The sequence below is a fragment of the Mastomys coucha genome, unplaced genomic scaffold (genome assembly GCF_008632895.1).
Source record: "Mastomys coucha isolate ucsf_1 unplaced genomic scaffold, UCSF_Mcou_1 pScaffold21, whole genome shotgun sequence".
Lineage (NCBI taxonomy): Eukaryota > Metazoa > Chordata > Mammalia > Rodentia > Muridae > Mastomys > Mastomys coucha.
Window position 1 is genome coordinate 136,850,224 of NW_022196904.1, and position 13,907 is coordinate 136,864,130.

Here is a 13,907-nt window from a genome sequence, read left to right on the forward strand (position 1 = left end):
ATCAAAAAAAAAAAAAAAAGAATGGGAGAATCTTTTGGGGAAGAGAGAGAGAGGGCAGGCACAAAAGCTCACGCTGAGCATATGGCTCAATAATAAAGCACTTACCTAGCATGTGGAAGGTCCTAATTTATTCTTGGACCATAAAAGAAAGATGTGATACAGAAGTGGTCTCTGAGATCCCCAAAATATTTCCCAAAGAGAAATATCTGAGGGGCCATTAAAGATGCATAAGATGCCAGCAGAGAGTTCCAGGACAGATAAGACTATGTAGAGACCCTGTCATCAAGAAACAAAATACAGGGGCTGGTGAGATGGCTCAGTGGGGAAGAGCACTGACTGCTCTTCGGAAGGTCATGAGTTCAAATCCCAGCAACCACATGGTGGCTCACAACCACCCATAATGAGGTCTGACGCCCTCGTCTGGTGCGTCTGAAGACAGCTACAGTGTACTTACATATAATAAATAAATAAATCTTAAAAAAAAAAAAAAAAAAGAAAGAAACAAAATACAGCCAGGCAGTGGTGGCTCACGCCTTTAATCCCAGCACTTGGGAGGCAGAAGCAGGCAGGTTTTTGAGTTCGAGGCCAGCCTGCTCTACAGAGTGAGTTCCAAGACAGCCAGGGCTATACAGAGAAAGAAACAAAATACAAGACTGCCAAGAGAGAAAAAGTATGTGAAAGAAGCAAGAAGTATGGGGAAAAACACGGATACCCTGGAGGGTCTAGCTCCTATAGGATTAAGGGAGGTTAGTTCTGAGATTTTGGTAAGTGTGGGTATATGGGAAGTGGTAAGATGAGGAGGCTTTGCAGAGCAGTGTATATTGCTGGCTCCTATCCTGCAATCCCAGTGCTTGGGAGGCTGAAGTTGGAAAATTGCTAGTTTACACTAGCCTAGACTACAAAGTAAGACCTTGTCTCAACAAACAAACCAAACAAAAAAGGGAAGTAGGCTTACAGGGATGTCTTTAGGACCTGCAATGCTGGACTAGAGGCTTTCCAAAGGCCAGTGAGAACTTTACAGAGGGAAATAACATTTCAAAACGTGTGGGGTTTTGTTTTCTTTTGTTTTGTTTTGTTTTTTTGAGACAGGGTATGCAATCCTGGAGAGCCTGAAAGTAGACTAGGTTGGCCTCCAATTCACAGAGATTCTCTGGCCTCTGTGTAGGAATTACAAGCATGAACCACCACACCCACCCAAGAAAATATACATTTTAAAAAGATTTTTTCAGAAGCCAGTTGTTTTGGTATTTGCCAGTAATTCCAGCACTTGGAAGGGGGAGGCAGGGGCTTCAGGAATTCAAGGCCATCCTCCCCACAGCAGATTCAAGACCTGAGCTGTAAGAGACTATGTCCCCAACTCCACCCCCCAAAGAAGTCTCCAAATGTGCTGTGTGGGGTGGACTCTGGTGGCAGGGTGTACTGTAGATTAATAACACTGTGTCAGTGAACAAAGAGCTGTGCAGAACTAGCCTGGCACTGAGTCAGTGGGGCGGGGAGTAAGAAGCAGATAGAGGCACTCAGCAGGCACAGCCGCAGCTCTGAATGCCTGAAGAGAGACACTTGGGAGACAGCCCAGGTTTCTAGAACTGGATGGATGATGGGGCTGCCACTGAGATAAGATTACAGGAAAACAGACGTGAGTTGAGAGGGATCTCTCTAGAAATCCTAAAATGTGCTCTGCCAAGGGACCAGAGATGGAGTGGGAGAACTGCCCTTGTAAACCAGGACATCCAGAACCTCCTCCTGTCTTCTAGGTAAGCACCCTTCTAGTGCACTGAGATAAACCGGATTTTGTAGAACTCATTTTTTCCCCCGGTTTTTCAAGACAGGCTTTCTCTGTGTAGCCCTGGCTGTCCTGAAACTCACTCTGTAGACCAGGCTAACCTCAAATTAGGATATCTGCCTGCCTCCCAAGGGCTGAGATTAAAGGTTATACAGGGTTAATTTTTTTTAGTAATTATAAACAGTAAGCTGTATTTATGCATGTATACAACAGTGCATACATATGTAGAAGACAGATGATAAAAGCCAGGTATATTGGTGGTTCCTATCCTGTAATATCAATGCTTGGGAGGTTGAAGTTAGAAGACTGCTGCCAATTTAGACTAGCCTGGACTACAAAGTAAGACCTTGTCTCAAAAAACAAACAAACAAAACAAAAAACAGAGCTGGTTCTTTCCTTGCACAATATGGATGCTGGAGATAGAACTCAGGCTTGGTGGCTCCTGTGTAAAGCTTTTACTGTCTTATGAGAAGACAAAGACAGCCTGTGTGTGGGTGTAGTATGTAGTGAAAAACTGGGGCTGAAGAGAGAGCGAAGGGGTTAGGAGCAAGGAACTGAGTTCTGTTCCCCACAACCATATGGGCAGCTCATATTTGCCTGTAAATTTAACTCCAGGGGATCTGATACCTCTGGTCTCAAAGGGCATTTGCACTCACACGCACACACCCTCTCCCCACATATACATAATTCAAAGTAATAAAAATAAAATACATGCCAGGAACAAGAAAAACGCTCATCTGTCAGTCTGATGGACTATGGAAGTAGAGCCACACACACCTAGCAATCGCTAGGATAGAGCTTCGGAAACATTCTAATTTAGGATACAGGTCAAAAGTGAGAGGCTCTGAGAGAACCGAGAAGATGAGAGAGACCGAAGGAGGTAATGGGAGAATCTGCAAGACAGGGAAGACTTGGAGAAGACTATCCCGAGGTCTTCCGAAAAACCGCCCACGGAGCTGAGAGCAGAACCGCTTCTTACTAGCTCCGTCCCGGAAGTGGTCCTTCATTGGCTCCGGGTGCCCGGAGTCAAATCTCCCGAACTCCCGGAAGTCGCTCTGCGGCTACTAGCCCGGCCCCGGGCCGTGCAAGCTCCAGCTTCGGGCGAACCCGGCCCGGGCATCGTCATGACCAGCGAACTAGACATTTTCGTGGGGAACACGACCCTTATAGATGAAGACGTGTATCGCCTCTGGCTGGATGGTTACTCAGGTCTGTGTAGCGCCCTCCCGGGAAGCTGTTTTGGGTGGAAGAGGGGGCGTGGACTTAGGCTTGGTTTAGGGAAGTGGACGGACTGCGGGGAGTCGGGGAAGTGTAAGGATTGAAGGTGGGGCTGGGACACCTGGAGAGCCTCCGGGGTCTTATGGTAGCGCCCGCTCCTCAGTGAACGATGCAGTGGCTCTTCGAGTACGCTCCGGAATCCTGGAGCAGACGGGAGCCACCACAGGAGTGCTGCAGAGCGACACCATGGACCACTACCGCACCTTTCACATGCTTGAGCGTCTGCTGCACGCGCCGCCGAAGCTGCTGCACCAGCTCATTTTCCAGATTCCTCCCTCCCGACAGGCACTTCTCATCGAGAGGTACTCACCAGGAGGGTGGCGGGGATGTCGGTCAATCTGACTTATACCCATTCTGCAGGCTGAGGCTCAGGGAGGGAATGGACGTACTCAGGAAATTAAAAAATTGAGAACAATGGAAACCAACTCCAAACTCCCTCCTCCTTCCCTAATGGATCACCAATAATGTCCTGTGCCTCCACAAGGTACTACACCTTTGATGAGGCCTTTGTTCGGGAGGTCTTGGGCAAGAAGCTGTCCAAGGGTACCAAGAAAGACCTGGATGACATCAGCACCAAAACAGGGATTACTCTCAAGAGCTGCCGGAGGCAGGTGGGTTCCACACATACACCACTACCCATCTAGCCCGCCTCAGGATCCTTATGCTTACTACCCCAGCTCTACCTCTAGCTTGTAATTGTGGACCCTCTTCTCCCTCCACCTCACATCTGGCCAGAGTGACCTTTTATAGGCTCAATCTGACCGTGGCTTTCCTTTGCTTATAGCTTTTCATTGACTCCCACTGTCCTTGACCTTCAGATTCAGGTTGGGTCCCTGTAGACCTCTCTGGACTTAACATTTCTTGAGCCCCAAGTTTGTTTTTGTTCATAGTATTCCTGCCTAGAAGATGCTGTTCTTGGCCATATCTACCCCTTGAAATCTACAAGGGAGCTAGGTACTGCCTTATCCATGGGCCTTGTCTTCAAGGGAGAAGTGCCAGGGTGTAAACTGGGCTCAGCTGGCTATGGGTCTGACTCTCTTGCTACAACCTTTATAGGCCTTGGGTGCTTTTCCTCTGTGTTTCTCGTGTGTATGTAGTTTAGCTAATTTCAAGTTACTCAGGCGAATCCATTCTAATTCAGGCTCTTGAAATGCCAGAGATCATGATGCTAAATTGAACTTAAGGACAGGAACAGGTAAGCATTCTTTTAAGGAAAATGCCAAAAGCTGGCGAACATTTGTCGAATGATGGTAGTTATTAATGCCTAGTCATGCCAGGTGTGGTGGGGCACGCCTTTAATCCCAGCACTTGGGAGGCAGAGGCAGGCAGATTTCTGAGTTCCAGGATAGCCAGGGCTACAGAGTGAGTTCCAGGACTGCCAGGGCTATATAGAGAAACCCTGTCTCAAAAAACAAACAAACAAAAACCTAGTCATTTGATGAAGTGTTAGTACTAAAATTAGTCCATGCCCACCAGATAGGTGGACAGGAGAGAGAGGAACTCATTCGTGAACATCTTCTGACCAGTCTTCTTTAATCGCCTTACAGTTTGACAACTTTAAGCGAGTTTTCAAGGTGGTGGAAGAAATGAGGGGCTCATTGGTGGATAACATCCAGCAACACTTCCTCCTGTCTGACCGATTAGCCAGGTGAGGGACCAGCCACCTCCCTTCCTACATGAAGTTTCCTTGGGCACCTTCCCTTTCCTAACCCTTTTACCTCTGACTATTCGGGAGGAATGATTATTCTATTAGTGATCTGTAAACTGCATCAACTTGCTAAGGGTAAGGCGTTTGTAAAGCATTAAAAAGGAGCTCAGCAGTGCAGTGTGGCCTTGCATTGTATTCCTTAGGAAGACTGGCTGTATCTTTCCTTTGCAGAGGTGGGAGGTTGGTAAGGAAATGGTTTGAGACTGGTCACTTGGTGAGTTAGAGTAGAAACAGACCAGATCTAAAATGTTGAGCCAAGATTGCAGGTGGTAGCTACCTGCTAAGAGGGATTTAAAACAATAAAAGAGTTTCTTCAAGAATGGTTCCTAAGAAAGCTTACTAACCAGACACTGTTGTACAAACCAGGAAAAGGCATTTCTAGTCCTAAGAGACCCACTGTCCCTCTGTGCAGAGATTATGCGGCCATCGTCTTTTTTGCCAACAACCGCTTTGAAACAGGAAAGAAAAAGCTGCAGTACTTGAGCTTCGGTGACTTTGCCTTCTGTGCAGAGCTTATGATCCAGAACTGGACCCTTGGAGCCGTCGGTGAGGCCCCCACTGACCCAGGTGCCTGGACGCCCTACCCTCTTGGGGACTGGTTCCCTGCTGTCCGTTTGTCCTGATGTATATATAGCTTCTACAGTACCCAGCACCCTCTTCTTAGCCCTCAGCCCCAGGCCACCTCTACGTGCAGTCCCCTTGCTCCACACACACCTGTCTACAGGCCAAGGGCTCGCCACTGTGTGGCCGGGGCCACCATATTCCACCTTCCACCTCTGAGATTCTGGTGCGGTAGGGGTGAAGAAGGTTCAGTACCTCATAAGATGGTCTCTCACCCACCCACAACTTCTTTCATGGCCTTCGCAGACTCTCAGATGGATGACATGGATGTGGACTTAGATAAGGAGTTTCTCCAAGACTTGAAGGAGCTCAAGGTTCTAGTAGCTGACAAAGACCTTCTAGACTTGCACAAGAGGTGACTGGGGGTTCAGGAGACAGGGTATAAAATGGTGTTAGATGGCTATAGGTATGACTGTGTCTCCATACAGCCTGGTGTGCACTGCCCTCCGGGGAAAGCTGGGTGTCTTCTCTGAGATGGAAACCAACTTCAAGGTCTGTGGCCCTGTGCAGGTCCTTCCCCCTAAAGGGTCAGGAACCTTCTGTGCTCTACCCCTGCCAGGCAGCTCTGCTCATTCCTCAAGTTGACCAGCAGGCGGCACTGCTGCTCCCCTTGTTCGCCTGTGAGGGGGTCCCACGCTCATAACAAAAGGGACTTGATTGTCTGAGGGAGGTGGATGTATATGGGGAGGGGCCTGGCCCTCCCTCAGCCTCAGTGCTCAGCCTCCGCTTCTGGAGCAGAAGACAGAACTCCCTAGATCCTTGCCCCACAGAATCTGTCCCGGGGGCTGGTGAATGTGGCTGCCAAGCTGACCCACAATAAGGATGTCAGAGACCTATTTGTGGACCTTGTGGAGAAGGTGAGCAGGCCTGCCCACACCCCCTGGTCCCAGCCTGTCCTGTGTCTGAGCGGTATGGTGGTGCTATTGATCCCCTTGGGCCTACAGTTTGTGGAACCCTGCCGCTCTGACCACTGGCCACTGAGTGATGTGCGGCTCTTCCTCAACCAGTATTCAGCGTCTGTCCACTCCCTGGATGGCTTCCGGTGAGAGGTGCCAGGCCTGCTGGCTAACTTCCTCGCCCTCCAGGAGACTCAGGGTTCTCTGTTGAACTACCCTGTGGGTGGAAGTTCTGCTTCTCCTTGTTGTGACCTTGGGCAAGTTACTTACTTCTGTGCTTCAGCTTTCTTAAATGTAAACTGAGGATAAAGCCAGAAGACTCGTACAATTTTAGGGAAACTAAATAGTCCTCAAATCGGACCTTAGCACTGGACCAGCAGGGAGAAGGAAGCTAGGCATAATGGCTCAAGTTTGTAATCCCAGCACATGGGAAGCTGGGGCATGAAGATTGGCGCTGTTTCTCAGGCCAGCCTGGGCCACAATATGAGGCTCTGTCTCAAAAACAAACTATCAAAAAGAGCCGGGGTGGGGGTGGGGTTCTTGATGTGTTAACGTGTAGAAAGCACTCATAGCCTGGTGGTGAGTGGACATCAGCTATCACTGTTATCATCTTCGTTGCAGGCACCAGGCCCTCTGGGACCGCTACATGGGCACCCTCCGTGGTTGCCTCCTGCGCCTCTATCATGATTAAAGCCCTTTTCCTTCCTCCCTCCGAAATACCCTGAGAATAAAGTTGCCATAAAGTTTGGAGACTGGTCCTTGTTCCAGGCTGAAGGGCTCATGGGGATTTCCACAGTGCACACATGTGTGCTCAAGTGCCACGCCATCACGAGTAAGGATGTGTATACTAGCACCTCAGGGACCAGACCATGACACAGACGAGGTCTTCCCACCCCCACCATGCCTCCCCACACCCCAGCTGAATCCACTCAGAAGCCACAGAGCATGTCTCGGTTTATGAAGCCATACAGAGAGGATGTGGAAGTTGGGCATAAGTCAGGGCAGGGCTGACATGGGGCAGTGGCCATGTGGGAGAGGCTGGAGAGTGGCTGCTGGCCTCACGGTGGACAAGAGATTGGTGGCTTCTTAGCTGGTGGGCTCACTAGAGCTGTGACCGGGTACTTGGTGATCCCACAGGTGTTGTTTCCCCGGTATAGCCTGAAGTAACCCTAGGAAGTTAGGAGGTGTCAGGGCCAGAGGAAAGAAGATGTTACAGTCTGCCCCCTTTCCGTTTCACTCCACTCACCTTCTCGCCCCACTGAGCTCCCCAGGAGTTCTTCAGGATCCAGAAGGGGATGGAGCGCCGAGGTTTGCTAGAATGGGGCAAGACTGTCCCTGTCTGCATGCCTCCTTTCTCTTTGCCAAAACCCACCAGCAAGACAGAATGGTCCACAAGCCGAGGGTCACAGGAACTGGGTGTAGCCTTAATGACACCCTTCTGGTAGTGCTGCAAGGGTGGCAACAGAAGAGCTGAGTCTAGGGCATCTCTCTGTATGCCCTCACTCTTTCCCCTATCCACCCACCTGTAGTAGCTTCATGTTGATGGTCACGGTGATAGGCCCGTGGATGGCCAGGTAGCGGGCAATTGCTGGAAATAGGTAATTACTGGAGACTTGAGGGTGCCATCAAGCCCTGCCTGCCCTGTAGTTGGCTGCTCTTCTCACAGGGGAATGGAGTTTTATTGGGTCTCCCATAGCCACACTGTCTACCTCCATTCTGATTTCTCTGCCCCCACCCTCCATGTCTACCCTGGCCATACCCTGCTCATTACTGGACAACATGGTGAAGTCCTGGATCCAGGCCACCTTCTTATACTTCTTGGCTAGGCACTTGTGCGGCTTCTGGTGCCCCTGGAATGGGTAATCCTTTTCACTGGCCAGGCCACCTGAAGACAAGCAAGACCAGGAAGGAGCCTTGGCTACTGGACACTCACTGTCCCTACCGACCTCCCTCAAGGCCTGGCACTCAACTGTTGTTGAGGACAGTTATATATGCATCCCACACGAAGCCACCCTTGCAGCCATTTCCACAGCGGTCACAGTCCAGTAGCTCTGGGGCAGAAAGGAACAGCATAGGTGAGAAGGTCCCCTAGGCCACTTTCCCTGTCACATGTCCACTCCCTGTCATACCCTGCACAGAGACGTCCACAAACTGGTGGTATTTGATGCGCCACAGAGCCTGGATATTGTCTGCGGCTGCTATGGCCCAGCAGCACCTGCAGCTTCCCTGAGTGGATAGGGTGGGTCGGTGGGACGGGGTAAGGTGTCAAGGCCTTGGCCTCATCTCCCCACTCCTTGTGGTAGATTGGGCCAAACTGGGTGGGGACAGATACCTGGTTCTTGATTGATGAGATGATGTTTGTTGCTTTACGCCAGTCACAGGTTTGGGGCACAGATTCCCCCCAGTTTTCAGACTCGACCTTTTTGGCCATGTTGGGGATCCTTTCCAGTGCCCTCTGGTGCCCATATAACTGACCAAACTCCTCCTCTGGGGACAGACAGGGCCAGAGAAATCATGGGTTTGACACCCTTCTCGTCCATAGCCTCTTTTTAGCTGTCACTATCTTGGCTCTTCCTGTCCCTATGATACCTTTGAAGGCATCAGGTGGGACACCTAAGGCCTAGAGAGGTCCAGCTTTTGTTGGTGCAGTCTCTACACCTTCTGGCCTGAGAGCCAAGCTGGACACAGGCCACAGAAGTCATGTCTTGCACTCTGGGATTCAGGGCAGTCACCCAGGCTGGCCTTGAAAGGGGAGATTTACCCTGTTCATTTGCCAGTCACCCTACCCACCACTCACAGGCTCGGAGAGCTCGGGTACCTGTGAGGTCACTGAATGGAGTCTCTCCAAACTCAGCTGAACCCAAGTCTTCTCGCTGTAGCCATTGAGCCTGAGCCAGGTTGTGGGCAAAGATACCCAGACGGCGAGTGTACTCTAGACCAAAAAAAAGAGTTGTAGGCCAGTCTCCGGGTAGGAAGTAGCCACTGGTTGGGCCACCCCACACCCACTCAGGTAAATGATGGCACTTTCCGTCACTACAACTCTACCACAAGAAAGTGATTAGCCCACATGAGGTTAGAATTTCCCCTAAAGACACTAACAGGCCCACCCTAGGAGGAAGCTGAGCAAGGCCTTTAGAGGCAGTAACTCAGAAAGGAAAGTTAAAGTGGCTGGAGACTGGTTTCCTGCCCCTGTGGGCTGCACCTCTCTGTCTCCTCTTCATACATCTGACCACAGGTATGGAGTATGGGTGGGTGGGGTGAGGGGATGGGGCTTAGCACACACAGACACATACACACAGACACACACACACAGACACAGAGAGAGAGAGAAAGGGAGGGAGGGAGGGAGGGAGACAGAGACAGAGACAGAGCCCTTTGTGGTAGCTTGGGACTGGGGTTGCCATCTTGGAGACAGGGATCTGCTGATTGAAAATGTGACAGAATGGTGGTCCTCCATACCCTGCCTGGAGTCACAGTTAAGTGGCTATAGATTGTTCCATGCCCCTCATACATCCAGGAAGCTAAGGAGTGCACTATGGATCCTATTTCCCACTCAATGGCCTGGCCCAGGTCTATTCCCCATCTGAAAGCATAAGGACATCTCTTAGTGGACAGAGGAAGTCGGACTGGAATCATCTGTGCCCATGATACCTGCTGGGTTCGAGTAACTCCGGTTGAACTGGATCTGGAACAGCTTGAAGACTTCCTTCAGCTCCAGTGGTCGGGGACCAGCATCCTGGCAAGGAGCCAGAAGTGGGGACAGAGTAATTGTGAACCCAACTTTATCTCCAAGGTAGAAAGACATGGCTAAGGGGTCATACTGTGTTCTTCTCTGTTCTTTTGTTTTGTTTTTGTTTTTCAAGACAGGATTTCTCTGTGTAGCCCTGGCTGTCCTGGAACTCACTCTGTAGACTAGGCTGGCTCAAACTCAGAAATCCACCTGTCTCTGTCTCCCAAGTGCTGGGATTAAAGGCGTGCGCCACCACTGCCTGGCTGTTCTCTGTTCTAAATGAACATCCACACAGCGCCAACTGCTCCCTCTGAGAAATAGGAAAGATAAAGCTAGACAGAACAGCTCACCCCTCTAGTTGAATGCTCATTTCAGCATTCAAGAGGCTGAGGCAGAAGGATAGCTGAGAGTTTGAAGCCAGTGACAGCACCCTGGGCTACACAGTTAAAGCTAACCTGAGCTATAAATGAGACCTTTGCCTTTTTTTTTTTTTCAAAGACAAGGTCTCTCTTCATAGCCCTGTCCTCAGACTCACTACATAGACCAGGCTGGTCTCAAACTCACAGAGATCCTTCTGCTACCATGCCCTTCGAGACCCTGTCTTAAGAAAATTAAAAAGGAAGGAGAAAAATATGCCAGTTCATAAAGGTAAGACCGTAGAGCAGGTACAGAAGAGCATAGAAAGCAGGTTAGAAACATTTACCTTGGTGAGGAGGGAGTCACTGAGGCCTTGGCCCGCTAACAACAGGGCCAGAAAGTAGGAGAGGTGGGCAGTCAGTGTCATGGTGTGGCCCTGAGTGCTGGAGGCAGGAAGCTGTGTAGACTAAGTTGGAAAGGGCGGGGCTGGAGAAACCACGAGGGGAAACCAGGCTTTGGGAGGAGGGTGGGCCCTCCACCTGCCTGCCTGGCTAACCCCCACCCACTTATTCTCGAAAGCAACCCTTGGCTACCATGCTCCAGACTATTCTGGGATATAAAGACAAATCTGTCCCTAAGGAGACAGGAAGACAAATCTTAGTGGATAGTGATGATATTGGCATCGATGCCATGATGGAAAACCTAGCAAGGACAAGCCACAGGTGCCTGGTGTCCAGACAGTGATGAGTGGCAGTCAGGAATCCTGAGAGCCTCTCCCTTGCTTTGCTTGTGAAACAACTTAAGGGCTGCCTTTAAGAGGCCTTCCCTGCTTGAGAGCCCAACCTTGGGTACAACTGTTCATAGCCCCTTGAGCCCTGGACACACTGTTGTCCATTCATCTCCCTCCCAACCTCAGAGGTGTCCAATCCATCTGTGTCTAGACCACCTGGAAATGTGGGGCAGGCTCCCTGAGTATTAATTTGGGTTGTTTTGTTTGATGTTGTTGAGACAGGGTCTCACTAAGTCACCCTGGCTGGTCTAACTCTCCAGCTGTGTAGACCATGCTTTTTTTTTTTTTTCTTTTTTTTTTTTTTGAGACAGGGTTTCTCTGTATCCCTGGCTGTCCTGGAACTCAATCTGTAGACCAGGCTGGCCTCGAACTCAGAAATCCGCCTGCCTCTGCCTCCCAAGTGCTGGGATTAAAGGCGTGAGTCACCACCGCCCAGCGACCATGCTTTTATTCACACATATTTGCTTGCCTCTGCCTGAGTTCTGGGATTAGAGGCAGGTGCTACTAGACCAGGCAGTTTGGGGCTTCTTTTGTGAAAGAGGAAGTGGGTCTCACGTAGTCCAGGCTGGCCTTAAACTCTTTAGGTAGTTGGGGAACACGGAATTCCTGATGGTTCTGCTTAGACCTGAATACTTCCATTAGAGACATCAGTGTGTTTTGAGTGACTGATGGTCTATGAATGAGGATAAAGAAAAGAGAAAGTATCCTGGAAAAAACCAGCCTCAAGCCTGTGTGGTCTGGGGATGGGCAGTGCCTGACATCTGTTAGCGCTGTCTCCATTCTGAGTGGGTCCTTGGGCTAAGGAAGTTCTAGCCCCACCACCGACCTTCAGGCTGGGAAACAGCTGCCAAGACCAGGCATTGATGCAAAGAGTTGGCTTTCCAGGGTTCATGCTGGGACAAAGGAGGAGGGTCTAATCCTGCACTCATCCACTTACAAGCTCTCTACTTCATATCTTCATTTGGGGTTGTCTTAGAACTGCTATGTTCCATTAAACTCCACCCATATCTCTTCCTGGGACAGTAAGCCAAGGGACCTCTCTCTCTTCATCTCTCTTTTTTTTAAATGCTACTTTCATTAAAATGAAGTAGACAGACTGACTGTCCATAGGTGCCTAGCCCAATGGCCCCAGAGCCTAAATATGTACCCCAAGTTGATCTTGCGCTGTGTGGGTCAAATGTAGGTGACATGCCATTCACACTTTCTCTTGTGGAAGGCTAAAGGAAGGGACTGGGGGCTTTTTTCCTTGTTCCTTCCATCCCTTAAACACGACTCTGCAAGGAGAGGTTCTCATGTGTTTTGGACAGCACTGCTGTGTCCTTGGTACATCCTGGCACATCCTGATCAGCAGTGGCCACTCAGCAAACACTTAAATGAATGAGTGACCCTACCATTCTCAATCACCACCACCCAGCTCTAACAGTGTTCTTATTATGTTGGTGGCATCTGGGACAAATACCTCAGCCCTTCTCATCTGTGAAGTGAGGTAGCAATGGCATCTTGTCTCTGGCTTGATGAGAGGATTGTAGTGTGTCCTTGCCAGTACCTGGGATGGTTAGAGCTTGATAATCAGAAGTTTTACTTGACATTATTAACAGCTTTATTAGGTGGTTATGGTGGCTCATGCCTGTAATTCTAGCACCTAGGAGACTGAGACAAGAGGCTCCCTAGGAGTTCAAGACTAGCCTGGTTTCATAAAAAGTTCCAGACCAGCCTGGGCTAAATGTTTCAAACAGCATGAGACCTGTTCCGGTCAGCCCCTCTCACTCAGTCCCTGACTGCTCCAGTCCAAAGATTTATTTATTATTATAAATAAGTATACCATAGCTGTCTTCAGACACACCAGAAGAGGGTGTCAGATCTCATTACAGATGGTTGTGAGGCACCATGTGGTTGCTGGGATTTGAACTTAGAACCTTCAGAAGGGCAGTCAGTGCTCTTACCTGCTGAGCCATCTGGCTAGCCTGTCTTTTTGCTTTCAAAACAGGGTCTTACTATTTAGGTCTGGCTGTCCTGGAACTCACATTGTAGACCAGGCTGACCTCAAGATCCACCTGCCTCTGCCTCTCTCAAGCTGAGATAAGAACTGTACCACTGCCTGCCGGGTGGTGGTGGCGCATGCCTTTAATCCCAGCACTTGGGAGGCAGAGGCAGGCCAATTTCTGAGTTTGAGGCCAGCCTGATCTACAGAGTGAGTTCCAGGACAGCCAGGACTACACAGAGAAACCCTGTCTCAAAACAAACAAACAAACAAAAAACAAAAAACAAACAAAAAAAGAAAATATGTAGTAAGCCAGTATGGTGGTGCACACCTTTAGTCCTAGCACTGAGGAAGCAGCGGCTGGTGGATCTCTGAGTTGGAGAATAGTGTGGTCTTGATAGTAAATTCCAGGACAGCCAGGGCTATGTAAAGAGACCCTTCCTGAAACACCAAGACAACAAACCAAACCAAACCAACCAACCAAACAAACAAGAAAACCCAAAAGGATTATATGTATATTTGAGACAGGGTCTCTCAGTGTAGCCTATCCTGGATTTCCCTATGGAGACCAAGCTGGTCTCAAACTCAGAGATCCACCTGCTTCCACCTCCAGGTGCTGGGATTAAAGCCATGTGCCATTAGGCCAGGCAGTTTTTCCTTATGTCTCTTTCTCTCTCTCTTTCTTTCTTTCTTTTCTCCTTTCTTTCTTTCTTTCCTCCTTTCTTTCTTTCTTTCCTCCTTTCTTTCTTTCTTTCCTCCTTTC

At 49.6% G+C, this 13,907-nt stretch overlaps 2 protein-coding genes across 6 annotated transcripts; one reads left to right on the forward strand and one right to left on the reverse strand.

The window, feature by feature from the left end:
- Window positions 1-2,803: 2,803 nt before the first annotated feature.
- Window positions 2,804-7,036, forward strand: Fibp (FGF1 intracellular binding protein). 4 transcript variants are annotated; one of them, XM_031389293.1, is made up of 10 exons: window positions 2,804-2,992; window positions 3,165-3,363; window positions 3,546-3,672; window positions 4,609-4,709; window positions 5,182-5,336; window positions 5,637-5,745; window positions 5,819-5,882; window positions 6,161-6,247; window positions 6,335-6,432; window positions 6,908-7,036. In XM_031389293.1, the coding sequence occupies exons 1-10, from the start codon at window positions 2,908-2,910 to the stop codon at window positions 6,975-6,977; spliced, it is 1,095 nt and encodes a 364-aa protein (XP_031245153.1). In that variant the 5' UTR covers window positions 2,804-2,907; the 3' UTR covers window positions 6,978-7,036. The 4 variants fall into 4 exon arrangements, with proteins under 4 accessions (XP_031245153.1, XP_031245155.1, XP_031245156.1 ...); XM_031389294.1 differs by having other exon boundaries at window positions 2,806-2,992; window positions 5,182-5,315; XM_031389295.1 differs by lacking the exon at window positions 6,335-6,432.
- A 187-nt stretch (window positions 7,037-7,223) lies between these two features.
- Window positions 7,224-10,814, reverse strand: Ctsw (cathepsin W). 2 transcript variants are annotated; one of them, XM_031389290.1, is made up of 10 exons: window positions 10,720-10,814; window positions 9,938-10,022; window positions 9,105-9,218; window positions 8,619-8,773; window positions 8,416-8,512; window positions 8,257-8,337; window positions 8,046-8,171; window positions 7,810-7,874; window positions 7,533-7,733; window positions 7,224-7,455 (listed from the first exon to the last, which is right to left on the reverse strand). In XM_031389290.1, the coding sequence occupies exons 1-10, from the start codon at window positions 10,798-10,800 to the stop codon at window positions 7,345-7,347; spliced, it is 1,116 nt and encodes a 371-aa protein (XP_031245150.1). In that variant the 5' UTR covers window positions 10,801-10,814; the 3' UTR covers window positions 7,224-7,344. The 2 variants fall into 2 exon arrangements, with proteins under 2 accessions (XP_031245150.1, XP_031245151.1); XM_031389291.1 differs by lacking the exons at window positions 8,257-8,337; window positions 8,416-8,512 and having other exon boundaries at window positions 8,046-8,136.
- Between the last annotated feature and the right edge of the window lie 3,093 nt (window positions 10,815-13,907).

What these genes read in the sequence shown, in the direction of transcription:
- Fibp (XM_031389293.1), top strand. Translation starts at nt 2,908, where the DNA reads ATGACCAGCGAACTAGACATTTTCGTGGGGAACACGACCCTTATAGAT. An exon ending in AGATGGAAACCAACTTCAAG is followed by an intron (nt 5,883 to 6,160) that starts GTCTGTGGCCCT and finishes CTTGCCCCACAG; the next exon opens with AATCTGTCCCGGGGGCTGGT. An exon ending in TTGTGGACCTTGTGGAGAAG is followed by an intron (nt 6,248 to 6,334) that starts GTGAGCAGGCCT and finishes TTGGGCCTACAG; the next exon opens with TTTGTGGAACCCTGCCGCTC.
- Ctsw (XM_031389290.1), bottom strand. Translation starts at nt 10,800, where the DNA reads ATGACACTGACTGCCCACCTCTCCTACTTTCTGGCCCTGTTGTTAGCG. An exon ending in GAGTTACTCGAACCCAGCAG is followed by an intron (nt 9,219 to 9,937) that starts GTATCATGGGCA and finishes TTTTTGGTCTAG; the next exon opens with AGTACACTCGCCGTCTGGGT. An exon ending in TCCATTCAGTGACCTCACAG is followed by an intron (nt 8,774 to 9,104) that starts GTACCCGAGCTC and finishes GTCTGTCCCCAG; the next exon opens with AGGAGGAGTTTGGTCAGTTA.